The sequence below is a fragment of the Strix aluco genome, chromosome 19, assembly GCF_031877795.1.
Source record: "Strix aluco isolate bStrAlu1 chromosome 19, bStrAlu1.hap1, whole genome shotgun sequence".
Classification (NCBI taxonomy): domain Eukaryota; kingdom Metazoa; phylum Chordata; class Aves; order Strigiformes; family Strigidae; genus Strix; species Strix aluco.
In genome coordinates this window covers 12685744-12700024 of record NC_133949.1, presented here as the reverse complement: position 1 = coordinate 12700024, position 14281 = coordinate 12685744, and the positions used below count along the sequence as shown (strand labels likewise).

Sequence of the window (14281 nt, the reverse complement as noted above, 5' to 3'; positions counted from 1 at the left end):
CCAGAGTCACCCAAAATAAACACTCCCCTCCATCAGTATGGTATCTCACCAAGAAATCATCATGCCAGCAGGAATAACCCTGGGCTATGTGGGTTTTTAATGTTCAAAATCGTATGAGTGTATATGTGAAAAGGGAAGCCCTGGGGGCAAAAGGGGAGGAGACAACTCTGTTCCTCCAGCACAGTAATCTTCTTCCTCTGCATGGTTTATTGTGATAAACCAAGAAATGCAGCCAGCCATGAAAATGCCGTTTAGCGAAGGAGAAGAAATTAAAGGGAAAGTGTAGCAGAGGGGGCAAATTAAAACTTTAACAGGTCCCTGATAGCTGACACTCTCTTTCATATTCAATGGGGTTTAAAAAAAGCTATCTCCCCCCACCCTACTTAAACTGTTTTCATTATCACTACAATTTTGGATGTGTCAATTCAAATGTAAATGTGCGTGAACGCTTCCAAGAGGATTTTAATTACGATGATAGCATCGCTAATTATGGACATAAAAAAAAAAATAAAGTGGTAATTCAGGAAGGTGCTTTGCAGAACCTGGTGGTAACAGTCAAAACAAGGCTGTGCAGAGAGGTAAATGGCTGGGCAGGGATCTGACAAAACACAGCAGGTCCCATTTCCCCTTCAGGCCAGGAGGTGACAGGCTGACTTCAGCCACATGTGACTAATTTAACATGGGCATTGCTGCCCGAGCTGTTATTAGGCTCACGTGCTCTGCCAGAGGCCTGGCAGCAGGGAATCATTCCAGCTGTACACAGGCCCACCACAGCTCCTCTCAGGCAGTTTTGCTCCTCTGACAGTCGCTGCAATAAGCCCATTTTGCTGGAGGACTTGCTCGCTTTCTGCCCTGCACTCTCATCCCTGTGGGCGCGTCACTGCTCTTCATTGCCAAGTTAGCGAACAGGCTCACTGCAAACCTGTGGCCAGCGTTTGCTGCAATCAGGGATCAGTGTCCCTGATCATGCCATGGGACTTCATACACATGCAGAAACAGGACTGCCCCAAGGAGCATCAGCCCTCCACACTCAGTCTCCAGAAAGGCAATGCAAGATGCAAAGCCAAGAAAGGCAATGCGGCACATGGAGAGGGAAGAAGGGAGGGAGATTCTTGCCCTCGAAAGTGAATGTGAGCTTGACTGAACTTGCCTCTACCCCTGCTTGCAGGAACAATAAAACACGATCCACACCCGCTTTAATTCTACTGTCCTCAGAAGACATTGCAAAGGAAAACATCCACAGAATCCTGGAAGAAGAAAAGGGGGTTTTCAATAGACACTTCTGCAAACAGCTGGAACAAGTGGTATCTCCTGGAGGCCAGTTCTGGCCTAAAGCAGATGAGGTCTATCTTACTTCAGGAGGAAGAGATGCACTTAGGACGCAGGAATGTCTGTTGCTCCTTGGGGATGTCCCCTTTGCCAGTAGGAACATCCAGGCTCTGTCAAGTCCCAGCCACGTCAGAACACAGTCTTTTCCTCCCCGTGCCTCTCTGGCAGCTCAGAGACCCTCACCCTGCATGCACACATCACGCTCGGCAGCTCGAGTGCTGCCAAACGCGCTGTTTTGCTTCTGGATGATTGGGACGCAGGCAGCAGGCAGAATCCATTAATCACCTCCACTCTCCAGAAATAAGACAGTGTCAGAGCAACTTGTTCCTCATTGCTATGCAGCACTGCCTTCCCAGTGGAGGTTTTCAAGGAAACAGAAAGCAGCAAAGAACACTTCTGAATGGCTGAGGCTGGGATTCCCAAAGGGATCTATGGGCATCAAGCATTCAACTCCAGCTGAAACACTGATGTAAACAACAGCTTGTTACTTTGGTCTTCATTTTGACCCAGGCATATGGACAATTTAATCATAACTGAAGCCAGCACAGATTCTGTCCACAAAGCAAAAGGGGGAGATGACTACCACATGTCACTAAACTTATGCTAGCTTAAATCAAGCCTACAGGGATAAATAATAACAAGGAAGATGGAGGGATGAAAGCTTTAGCATGTATGATCAATGCCACACCCTGTAGCTGTTAGCTCGTACATGTGAATGTCCAACCCACCATCCTGGCTTGAGATCCCAGTGGGCCACAAGACTCCTGTGCTCACTCAGTGCATGGCAGAGGCTAAAGGGGACAATTAGAGTCCCAGGCTCTTGTCCCAGCCTGGTGACACTTCTTAACTCTAGCCAACATCACTTAGCCCATCCAGGTTTCCGAACGACCTCCCTTTCTCACTTCAGTGCCTGACAGTCTCTCACTAACAGAGTTCAGAGCTTCATAAATATCATGCCTGAATAGCTTGAGCAGTGGTTCAGAAAACTAGATGGCGATCAAAGTGCTGATGTGGAGGGAATCACCTCGCTTGGAAACACAACATCTCATCACTCCTGCTGCGGGGGCACTCCGGACCAGCATCAGACACTCGCCCACTAGAGCTGGCCAGGTTTAGGGGCCTGACAAGTTGGGAGGTGTTGCCAGAGCTCTGTGGCCTGGGACAAGCCTACTTCGAGGATGTGTTTTGCTGGCAGGGGCTAAAGGAGAACCTTGCTCAGTCACGCTGTGCATTCAGAAGGGGAGAGAACAAGGGTGATACTGACTTGCTACTACATGACACAACCCAAAGTACTTCAGTGCATTCCTGAAGCTCCCAGCCTGGATCCCAGGAAATAAAATAGGCCTGATACTTACCATATAGGGGATTCAGAGGTTAGAAATGAGAATATCTGATCCCAAAGAGTAGACATCCATCTGCACTCATTGATAGCACATATAACCTTCAAGAAAGAGCATGGCCAAATGGGTTTGGTCCAGAGCAGATGGCAATACAAGACAGATCCAGACCACAGAAACAGACGGCTACAAGGAACTGGTCGTGAACACAAGCCCATAAAAGAAACCTGGTAATTTAGCGCATGCCTTGTAATATTATAACACCTGAACCTGCTTCAGGAACTGCACTAGTACCAGCCATCAGCCTGAGGCCCAAGAGACTCTTCCTCACGCAGACTCTTAGGGAAGACCTATCAAAGCCACTTTCCAGGCATTTATTCCGATATTGCCTCAACTTCCTTGCCCTGGCTGACATGACTCAAGGCTTCTAATTCTCAGTGCTTCCCTGCCTTCCCCCAAAATAAAAGCAGAGCTTGTGGGAAGACAGAGGGGATGTATGACTTGATGCCTGACTGCGTGTCCACACTGTGACCCTTCCAACCTTCTCCTGGCCAGGGCACCAGCACTACTGCAAACAAGGAAGGAGACAGACCTGAACCAACCTTTAAGAGAATCAAAAAAATAAAGATGAAGCTTAGAGCTGGGAGGTAAGATGAGGCTATTTTTTAGTTAGTCTAAGAGGGGAAAGTTCCATCCATTTTCATTAGGGAAGCACTTTGGCCGTATTCTCAGGTTTCACAGAGACAGTGAGCTCTGAAGGTTACTGTACCCTCACACACTGGCCACATGTAACACTTACTGAACAGGTTAATATTATTCTCTGTCCAGTGACCACAGGTCCTCATTGTTTTTATAAGAAATAAGAAAAAATCCCCACAATTATACAGTGCGGGATGAGAGAAAATTACAGAAAGAACAGAATAAAAGAAATAAAGTCAATTTTAGTCCCATACACATCTCCCTGCAGAACACAGAAATATCTTGACCTGCCTCACTCTCTATTTTGGGACCTTCATGTGGAATTCAAAACATCTGGATGGTTCAGCGTATCAAATTATTAGCAACATCCAAGGAGCTGGAATGCTCTCTGCCTGCCGGGCCCACACCCACACTGCTGCTCAAAAGGTAAAGGCTGGCAGTGTCCATGTACCCCCTTCAGCTTACCTGAACATGAACTTTGCAACTGCTCCCACACAAACAATCCCCTCCTATGTAACACAACTAATATAAAAAAACTTCAGCATCTCAAACACCTGCACAAATGCTCTCACTACACTTCAAAAAAATCGATTTAGCAGAGCACCCAGGTTTCACAGTTGGTTGCAGTGGTCAGAAATAGCTGCACTGGATTGATGTCCAAGGACCACATGCAAAAGCCCAAAATAAACTGATGGGAACAAGTGAAAATCCTTCTGTAATCACAGAACAAATTCACTGACTTCACTGTAGAGCAGAGAGCCCTGATGTTGGTGGATGCTGGCTGGCAGACAAGAATTGAGGCAGGCCATTACTTCTTGCAGTGTAAAGTTAAGGATGAAGGATATAAAAATTTAGAGACCTGCATTAGAAGTCTCACACACTGGCAAGTTACAGGATTTTGCAGGCAGGGAGGAAAACAGACTTAAAAGCTGCAATCCTAGTTATTTTTAGAGGGACAAATATTGCAGCTATGCTCTAGATCTCTCCAGCTGTATTAAAGAACCAGTGTTAGCCAAGTTTATTTGCTACTGAGCTAGGAGAGAAAGAGCGTGGCAGCGGAAGGCAACAGTCTCTTTATGACCATAACTAGAAAAATTCCACAAAGCCATACAGGCTGCAGGGGCTGGTGTGTTTTTTACCCTCCACCCCCTCACAAACCAAAGTTGTCTCCACTGTGTGTATTCACTGAGCCTGCCAGGCCTCCAGCCAAGCCTCCCAAACCCCATCCCAAGCTCCCCTCCAAGTGCGCAGCCACAGGGAAGCACACTCAGCACAGACTTGGGGCAGGTAGGCGCATGCTGCTGAGCCCCATCTCTCCACAGTTGTGTTTTACCTCTCTCTGTTCACTGCAGATCTTGCACAACCAAAGAGGACGTTTCTGGGCTCCACAGGTTTCTATTCCGCACTTGGTGCAAACTTTCTGAAACAAGGGGGGGGCGGGGGGAACAAAAAGTAGCGTTAGCAACTCCCCACAGCCATATAGCCCTTGGGAGAGAGAAGGTCAAGAAGCATCTGTCAGAATAGTTCTGTTTTGCTTTCCTTAAAAAACCTAAACGTGGCATAATTTTCTTATTTATCCTGGAGAACCACTGATCACAGGAAGCTGCTTGAGGTCTATATGGACATGAGACAAAGGCAAATCTACAGCACAGCCCTTGACTCCAGGACAAGAAGAGAACTGGACAGGGCAAATCAAACCCCGTGACCAACAGGCGTATTTCCAGAGCGGTCTTTTTAATTCTTCTAAACCCTAAAACTCAATCGCTGTGGCAGGAAAAGCAGCAAGTATAAAACAAGAGCAAGTTTGTGCAAGACTGGAAATCCTCTCCTCCCTTCCCTTGCATACGTAGTCTTAAACCCCATGGCTTCCCCTCCATTTCAGCATGTACTTGGCAGCTATTGATTTGTGGTTGCTTAGGAAGCGGGCACAACCATGCCTACGTGCACATTTCCTGAGCAGAATGCTTGATAGCGCCGCACGGCCTCTATTGCTGCACAAGGGAACTTTCATGTCTCTGCTGGCATTACAAGCCATTTACAACCTGAATCACCTAATATTATATAATGAAGCTGATGTGTATCAGGCTTGGCTTACAGCTTGAATGAGAAATTGGATGAATTCTTTGATCCTCACAGAGCAAAAGCCACTCACAAGAGGGCCCTGGAGAGCAAAAACCTTGCTTAGAGAGACATGTGAATTTAATCTCCCCAGCTAAGGTTTTACATATCCCCCTAATCAGGCTGCTCCTCCTCTGAGACAGGAGGTCTGTGTCCAGGGATGAAGTTCTCGGTGGCTCACTGAGCCCTCAGTGCCCACGTCTGGAGAAGGAGAGCGGCAAAACAACGGTTCCTGAGGTGATGGCTTCATTGCATGAATAAACACACCCAACTATTTTGGTCTGTCCCTGAATCAAGCTGCACAGAAAGCAGGAGGCAGCACCAGCAGCCCCGCAGAGATTGGTGCTCCTCTCCATCTCTCTGTTCCTGTCCTTGCCCTCATCCTCCCAGAGAAATAAGGAACAACCTATTGGGGCTGGTGCACCAATACTCAACGTGGCGTCATCCAAGCCGAGAGGGATTGCAGATGCCACCTGACCCACCCCACATTCTCCCTCCCTCAGACCAAAATCTGAGGGAGCAACTCGATCTTAAATACCCTCAAAGATCCCAATCCCCACACATATAGCACATTCAAACACTCCCTCTAGTGGAAGTTTCCAAGTGATTTTATTTCTAGCTATAAATTTTGAAAGTTCCAATGTAAACCAGGGCTTTCCTCCTCCCCTTCTCTGTAGACTAGCTGGAAAATTGAGCATCACTCACAACCCCTCAGAAGAAGACATAAAAATCAAGGACATTAAATGAAAGTCCATTCCTCATTAAATACAAGATAAAGCACTTTCTTCTACTAATACTTCACCTTTTATACATGATACTGATACCCTCTGCATGGTAAATGACACGTTATGCTTTGTCTAACTGCTGCTATTGCTAACACATCTGGATTTGCATACATCTTTGTCTTGCCATAATGTATTTATTTCTAAGATAATAAAAACTAATATTAAAAACATTCTTCATAAAACAGAAAGTAGAACTTAGAAAATCCATGAGGCTAGAAGAAATCAGAACCTCTATTCAGCAGAAGGGACTTGCTGAAGGTTAAGTTCTTTGCTACATTTCAGATACATCATTACAACAATTCCTGTTATTGAATCAAACAGTCTGCAATGAGATGGTAACAGAGCAACGCTAGCAAGAAAAATATGAACTTTAAAAATCCATAATTCCCTGACAAGTCATTGCTTATTGCATACAGCACTGCACGAGTGATGGATATCCCTGGACGAGAGGGAAGAAACTTAAAGGAACAGTCCACTTCATGTGCTCTGCCGAAGGGTTGACTGTTCCCTGATTTCACTTCACAACATTAAAAAGCAGGAAGGGGAGAAGCCCAGGGCACCCACTCAGCATTGTCCTGAGCTTGCACCCAGCTGAAAAGTGCACCCAAGCTGAAAGCAGCTGCAAAATGCACACTGGAATATAGTGTCTCACCTTAAATCAACCTGGATATGAATGCTCCTGAACTGCCCAACAGACTCCAGACAAAAAGGAAATAGCCATTAAAAAAACAAAACCAAACAGCCCTTCTCTGGGGTTTTCTGGTCACAGCCCTCCCAGAGCCTTGGGCTCACACAGCCTCACTAGCAGGGGCGGGAGGGGGGGGGTACTACCTGCAACAGAGCAGGAAGTGTCTGAATCAGATTTTGCCTCCTCATTAGTGTACGGGGCTCACAGGAAGGAGGTTAGAAAGCACTGTGGCAATGTGACCTAGCTGGCTTCTGACAAGGTGAGAGCAGAATCGCCATGGGAAGAAGGCAGGAAAACAGCACATCCTGTTATTCCACATGCTTGAAATGCAGGAAGCAGCTAACTGCCTCCTGTCTGCCACCCAGCCCTTCACCAGAGCACAGAGCCCACGGTCCTCTCCAGGAGAGCTGCCCTGTAGCTCCCATTCAAACCAGACCTTTCACTTCCCAGTACCTTACTGCTGCTTCCTTCCCCACCCCTTCCTAAAAAGCTACTTTCTCCCTGGCTTAGGACCCAGGGATTCAAAGATTTGCATTTACTTTCCCAGTCACTGCCTTACAAGCAATCTTCTGCATAACCCCTGCCTCAGTCAAGCTACTTCCAGCACTTGAAAGTGGGCTACAGGAAAGCTGGGGAGGGACTCTTTATCAGAGACTGTAGCAAGAGGACAAGGGGTAATGGTTTTAAACTGAAAGGGGGTAGATTTAGATCAGGTATAAGGAAGAAATTCTTCCCTGTAAGGGTGGTGAGACACAGGAACAGGCTGCCCAGGAAATAGAAGTGTTCAAGGCCAGGTTGGACAGGGCTTTGAGCAACCTGGGCTAGTGGAAGGTGTCCCTGCCTGTGGCAGGGGGGTTGGAACTGGATGATCTTTAAGGTCCCTTCAGACCCACACCATTTTGTGATTCTATACTTCTGAAAATTGGATCCAGTGGAGAAACTCACTTGACAGCAAAGGCAGCACAGCTCACAGCAGGTCCCTGCCCAGCAAGCACGTATGGAGGGATGCTGGGACCTCAGTTCTGACTGCAAGGGGCACCCACCTCTCTTCCTCTTGTACAAGAGCTCTAAGCCCAGCAGGGTTGTAGCCAACTGTGGACCAGTGCGGGCCCAGCCTGGCAGCCTGCTCTACATGAAAACTGCATCTCTCAAACTCCAGCAGTGCCAGCATGAAAGGTTCTCCATCATGGCCCACATTGCTGCTTCACCACAGAGGTGCCAACACTGTATGGTAAAGGAGCAGGTTTTACTCAGCGGTGTCCTGTGGGCTCCACGGGACATCTCCTCAGTGACAGGGTGGGTGACACTGGCAAGTGTCTCCTTGGCTCCGGTACCCACCAGGGACAAGTCAGCACAGGCTGCTCCCTGCCACCCTACCACCAGCAAGTCAAGCCACACTCCTGTACCCCGCAGGTACCGTCACCTCTCCCCAGGCAACACGCTGAGACAAAGTCACTTACAGAGGTACCTCCCCAGGGAAAAATGGGCTTCAAGTGCAGGGAAAGCAGCCTCCCAGCAGAGGGAGGATAAGGTGGTTGGTTGCCTTGGAGATCATCATCTCCACAGTAATGCAGATTAACCCCTTGGCTGCAGAGTCTAGAAGCAACAGTCGTCCCCCAGGGTGCTGACAGAACAGCAGCCTCCCTGAAAACTGCTGCTGCCTTTCAAACAGCACCTGTGCAGTCCTGCCAACGACAAACACAGGCAGTCATTGATGCACGGGCCAATTTGTGTGTCAGTGGTTATACCTTACACTGGTGTGGAACTTGAAGATGGACTTGAGTCCTCTGAACAGAGGCGTTACTGGAAGGTCTAAGGGCAGACCTTGCAGGAAACAAGAGTAAAGCACACAGACTCTTAGGAGCTGCCTCTGATGGCTGTACATTTCTGCCCCTTCTCCCACTCTGGAAGTCCAGAGTGGGAGATGCAGGGGAGGGGCTGATGCACCCCATCTCAGCACTAAGTGCAATTTAAGCACTTTAGGATCCTGAGGAATAAGATAACCAGGGTGCAAGAGAAAACCCGTTGGTCTGACAGCACTGACCTAGACAAGCGGGGCTAAGATAAGCTAACTCTGCAGAACAATCTAGCTTCCAAGAGGCTTGGTGGCCTTTCCTAGACAGATCTGCTAGCAGGAACAGGCAGGAACCTGTGTGACCGAACCCACCTTTTTGCAATCCTGACAAAAGACCGACGTGCTGCCCAGCAGCCCGAGCAGTTCACTGCAGAGCAGACACTGCGAGAGGCCATTCCCCATCGCGTTCTTTCTCATGTTCTCCAGCCGCTCCACCAGGCGCCTGCAGGGGAAGAGGCAGAGCAGAGGTCACAGCACCCACCTTGGAAGTCGAAGCGCGTGGTCCTGAGGCATGCCAAAAACCTGCAGCCCTGCGCTCCAGACTCAGCCTACCTTTGCTGCTTCTGTGCAGTTCTGGGCCCCTTGCTGGGACAATACATACCTTCACTTCAGTCTCTGCACTCGATGTTTCTTATCAGCTGCTCTTCTCTTCAGGGGATACAAACCCCTCTAAGTCAATCTACCAACACTCACCAGGCCCAGAATAATTAAAACTGTGAATACCACTGAGAAGCCTGACTCGGCTAGGGGGTGCAGGGCAGACAGCTCTCAAGAAGGGCCTGATCCTACAGCCTTCAGGAGTTCAATGTCACTGGGGCCATGCAGTCTCAGCAGCTGATTTCCTGTCTGTTGAGCAGGAAAAGCCTTAAGGGCTCAGATCAGGGCAAGTCAGACAGCACCAGGAAAAGGCAGAGGAGTTAGACTTGCCAAGCCCTGCTCCATTTCTACATATACTCCCTGAAAACAGCACTGCAAGCACATGACTTGCTCACATCCCACTAGAAACAGGAAGGCCAGACTGAAGCCATCAGACCAAAATGAGCCCGGCTGCAGTACAGGAAAGCCAGTAACTGCTCCCTGCTTCATTCAACAGCCCACTTGGAAGGCAGGAAGCACATATGTATGCACAATGTCTGTAGCAGCAGGACTACGAAAGGGAAGAAAGGCAGGATAGGCAATTAGGATGCAGGATGTGGAGAGCATGCAGAGCAAGGCTGCTGTCATAAGATCACTGCTTGGCAATCCTCAGGCATCCATTTGTCGATGGGGACAGTAACAGGCAGGCCATTTATCAGAGGCAGCGAGCAGCTGCAGCCATGCGTGTGCATGCGGCTCAGGGACGAAACGCAATCCTGCCATCCATGCAACCCCGTTCTCATTAGCGCTAATGTCCCATCAACCAAGTCCCATACTGAGAGGAAGGCAAGGTCTGTTTGAAAGAGGTGCTACCTATGGTGATGAGGTCAGACAGCACAGCCAGGCTGAGCCATCATTAGTGGATTTATGATCCTTGACTTTAGCACAAGAGAACTCCCAGGAGTTAACAATGGCATTTCAGAGAATGCTTCAGCACGGGAACAGCAAGACGATCGCTTTCTGCAGCTACACCAACAACTGCACAGGAACGCTCAGTCCCTTGGGCTCACTGGCTGCTTCTGGGGCTGCTGGGGTCTCCCATATATCACACAAACATCACTGTCCGTTCTCGTTAGCACTCGCTAACGTGCACTGCACAGGGACAGAGCGAAGCGCAGGGGCAGGAAGCTGGGCCTGCTGGACACGGGCTGGGAGTCACTGGGGTTTCCTGTCTCACGAAGACAAAACACTGCTGGGAAATGCTGCAGGACCACCCAACTTTAAAGGCAGTCAGTGTGGGACAATCACAGACACCGCTGAGGCCAGACCTCCAGCAGGACTGAAAGCAAATGGAAATCTGCAGCAGCAAAAGGATGCCCATAAATTAAATAATTCAAGCTAGCAAACCCCTTCCAGAGGGCTCAGCCAACTAGAACATAAACTCATTCATTGCTCCAGGCAAAATCCCATGGGGCTGCGCTGCCATCAGCGGCTTCTAAGCCATACTGTCCACCAGCCATGGGTGCAGCTGCACAGCTCAGCACCTTCCCCAGCCTCTTCCAGAGCCACCAGGGCAGCTGCCTCAGCACAGGCTGCATTTACCAGGGACTGTGTGAGTGGCTGCAACCGCAGCAAGCCCAAAGGCTCAAAGAAGGCACGAGAAAGGCTTGAGAAAGGAGAGAAGGAAAACATCACATCCTTCCCAATGTTCATCACCTCCAAACAAGCAACATGGGAGGGGAAAATAACTGGCCTAAGGGATTCTCTGACTGATGGAGGCTGAGCTCAGGCAGCCAGGAGAGCCACTCCTCTGTCTGTGCTGACCTTTCCTTCTGAGGGAAGGGGACAAATGAACGTGACTGTACCCAATGCGCTGCTGCTCGATGATGTCCAATTTCTCCGCCTTGCGGATGACTTCCAGAATGACCTCAAGTTCCTCCGGGCTCAGAGCCTGCATCTTCCTCTGCTTCTCAGTCTGGAACGTGTGCACTGACCAGCCTGTCTGGAGCCTGTGGGAGGGGGTGGAGGTAAGAATTAAGCTGTGAAAGGAAAGCACAAAACCCCTGCCCTGCCCCACAGGCCCAACCTGCCAGGAACACAGAGCCCACATCAGCCTTGCACCAGAGAAGTCTGTTCCCTGGCTAACGCCCAAAGCAGGAGTCTCTTCTCACTGACCAGATCACCACGTCACTCCTCCAGCAGCAGAGTGTTACACTGTCTCCCTCTGCCCTCTCATTCCCCTTTCTGCTCCAGTCTGTATTCTACCACTCTATGTCCTCACTCCTGTCTGATTCTGCCTGCAAGGAAAACTAGTGCATCCAGGGCTGGCTATCTTAGGGGTACCCTTACATAAATGGGTGCTGATGCCAGACACCACAAACGCCAACAGACTCCCAAACATGGGGATTACCCGCACCCTCCTCCCTCCAGATCACATGTTTCTAAGGTCCTCAGTTCAAACACACAAATCACCAGGCACGCTTGGAAATAAAAATTTGGCAGCTTCCTCCCTTGGTCTAAGCCCCTGCACAAGGACTTCAGCAAGTCACTTCCCTCCGTGCCTCACACACAGCAGCTGACATATCTCCTTAGCTCACTTGGGGATGGGCGGGAGCTTTCACAGCTCAATTAATTACCATTCAGTAGGGGTTTAGAGGTCACTGGATAAAGTCAGGGCTGTTAGCAGAATGCAGGGCACTATCAGACACAGCTGATAATGAGGCTTTCAGGTGAAGGCTGGAGAAGTGGCAGTGGTGTGCACTGTTCACAGTCAGGCAGTCCTCTCAGACACAGGGTGACCTCCTATTTTCTAACACTCTGCAGCAGGCTGACCCCAGAGTTTCAGACGAGAGCAGAGGTGGCAGTGGCATGGTACTGGCTGCCAGAGAAGGAAAGCATCCAAGAAACAAATGCAATTCTAGCGCTTGACTCATCTCCATCCCTTTTGTCTAGGTTATGCAGTAATTTAACTTCAGGGGAAAATGAGATCAAATGACAAGTTCCTAAAACAAAAGAGTGCTGGCAGCTGGGGGATGCTATCAATTATATTTAGGGTGCTGCAGAGATACGAGCCTGCTTCCGAGCCCCTGCTCTCACCCAGGGGAGGGCTGGTGGGACGGCCTCCCACCATACACCAGCCCCGCTGCAAACTCCACTGCAGGCTGGCAGCTCCGAGCAGCAGCCAAGCACCGAGCCCTAGCTTAGCAGGCTCCTGTCGCACCCCAGGGGCACACTTCTGGGGTACAAAGGGGTCTGCGTGATAGACAAACCCCTGTGGACGAGGCCAGTGCTTCACGCAGATCCCAGGAAACCATTCAGGCCAGAGCTGAGGCTGGAAGGAGAGGAGGAGGGCGGTGAGGACTCACTTGGCACGCAGTGCCAGCTGCCGGTCGTTGGGGCATACCCACTGGCCTGTCCCGCTGCCAAAAATCGTGTCAGCCATGGCACCAGGCTGGGCAGGAGAGGCAGGGATCACACCTGTAAGAAGCAAACACAGCACTGAGCACAGCTGCCACTCCACCCTCAAGAAGGCTCAGGGCAGCACTTGGCACAGCCTTATTAACCATCCCGACAGGCCGCTCTTCTGGCAAGCAAAACAGAGGTGATCTGCTGGCACCACACACGGTGGAAGTAGACAGACTCTCACCCACAGACAGCGATAAAAACATACCACCGTCCTCATAAAATATAAGCCAATAAATACCTTCAAATACCTTGAAGGCAAGGCTGCAAGTTTAGATTTTATGGTACTCTGAAAAAAAAGCTAGGGACCCTCTGTCAGTTCTGATTTTTCATTTCAAACTAGAGAAAAGCGCTGTTTGTAAGAATAATCTCTGCCCCATCACTTCTAGAGCCCCAACGCTGCAGTACTGACAAAGCAAGCCACTCTAAAGGACACAAAGAAGGTAGTTGCTTTTTTTTACCTCTTAATGGGGTAACAAACAAAAACCCACGCGACAATCAGCATGAATAGTGGCAAGTCATTTCGTTCATTAAAACTGCCTCCATAATAGCCTGATATTTATAACTACAGCCTACAATAGCAGCTTGTTTGCATTCTCTGATGTTTAAGACAGCACCTCTTGCAGCAAATCTCCTACTGTGGCTCCTATAACCAGCATGGTCACACCAGTAATTCCTTGTGTTCAATGACAATTCCCCAGTGAACTGATCAGTAAAGGCAACAAGAGCCAGCTTCCACACACTCATGGGAGAAATGCATCCCCAAGAGAGACTCTGCAGCTAAGCAGTTCTGAGTCCTACCAGCTGCTCAGATGAACAAAAAGCACCAAGGGACAGGCGCAACCAAAAGATTTCGGTGGAGGCAAAACTAGTCTTGATGTTCGGAGCTTTTCTCCAGCTGGATTTGCTCTCCAGCAGAGCAAGTGTCTCACGAGCCCTAATGCATAAATTCCCAGGTATTAATACTTACCTTCCCCAGAACAGACACTTGCCAGCTTTGAAACTCTACCTGCTGGGCCGAGATAACATGTTTAATGCTGTTTGGCAAACACATATCAGATACTATAGCAGGCAAGGTATATCACCTGCCAACTGTGCAGTAGTTCCCAAGAAAACACATGTTCCAGTCTCAATCCACAGCACACTTCCCCCAGCAGTGCTCGTGGTTCAGCATGCTGCACCTACGCTCGCTATCTGTCAGCACACACAGAACTTTCTGCTCTGTGCCAGGCTCGGAAGCATCACAGGCTGCACGGCCTTGGCCCTCTTACCCAGGCAGGCACGCAGCTTGTGCAAAGCGATCTCCCTCTCCCTACGCTGAGCTCACATGTGCCACACACACTGCACTCACCCGCCGGCACAGAAACGCTAACCCGTATTAGAGAACTGACAGCTATCTCCTGCCAAACCCCACATCAGCCTCGAGAGCCAA

At 49.4% G+C, this 14281-nt stretch overlaps 1 protein-coding gene across 4 annotated transcripts in view; it reads right to left on the bottom strand.

Moving 5' to 3' along the window:
- RPH3AL (rabphilin 3A like (without C2 domains)) overlaps window positions 1-14281 on the bottom strand; it is a 40630-nt gene that overhangs the window by 20235 nt on the left and 6114 nt on the right. For 2 of the 4 annotated variants that reach the window (XM_074844880.1, XM_074844877.1), the window contains exons 2-5: window positions 12753-12864; window positions 11253-11396; window positions 9124-9253; window positions 4699-4785 (exon numbers count right to left, since the gene is read on the bottom strand). In XM_074844880.1, the coding sequence (XP_074700981.1) occupies window positions 4699-4785; window positions 9124-9253; window positions 11253-11396; window positions 12753-12829 (438 nt within the window). In that variant the 5' untranslated portion in view covers window positions 12830-12864. Of the gene's footprint in view, window positions 1-4698; window positions 4786-9123; window positions 9254-11252; window positions 11397-12023; window positions 12120-12752; window positions 12865-14281 lie in introns of those variants that run through there. The other 2 variants (XM_074844879.1, XM_074844878.1) reach the window with 2 other exon arrangements.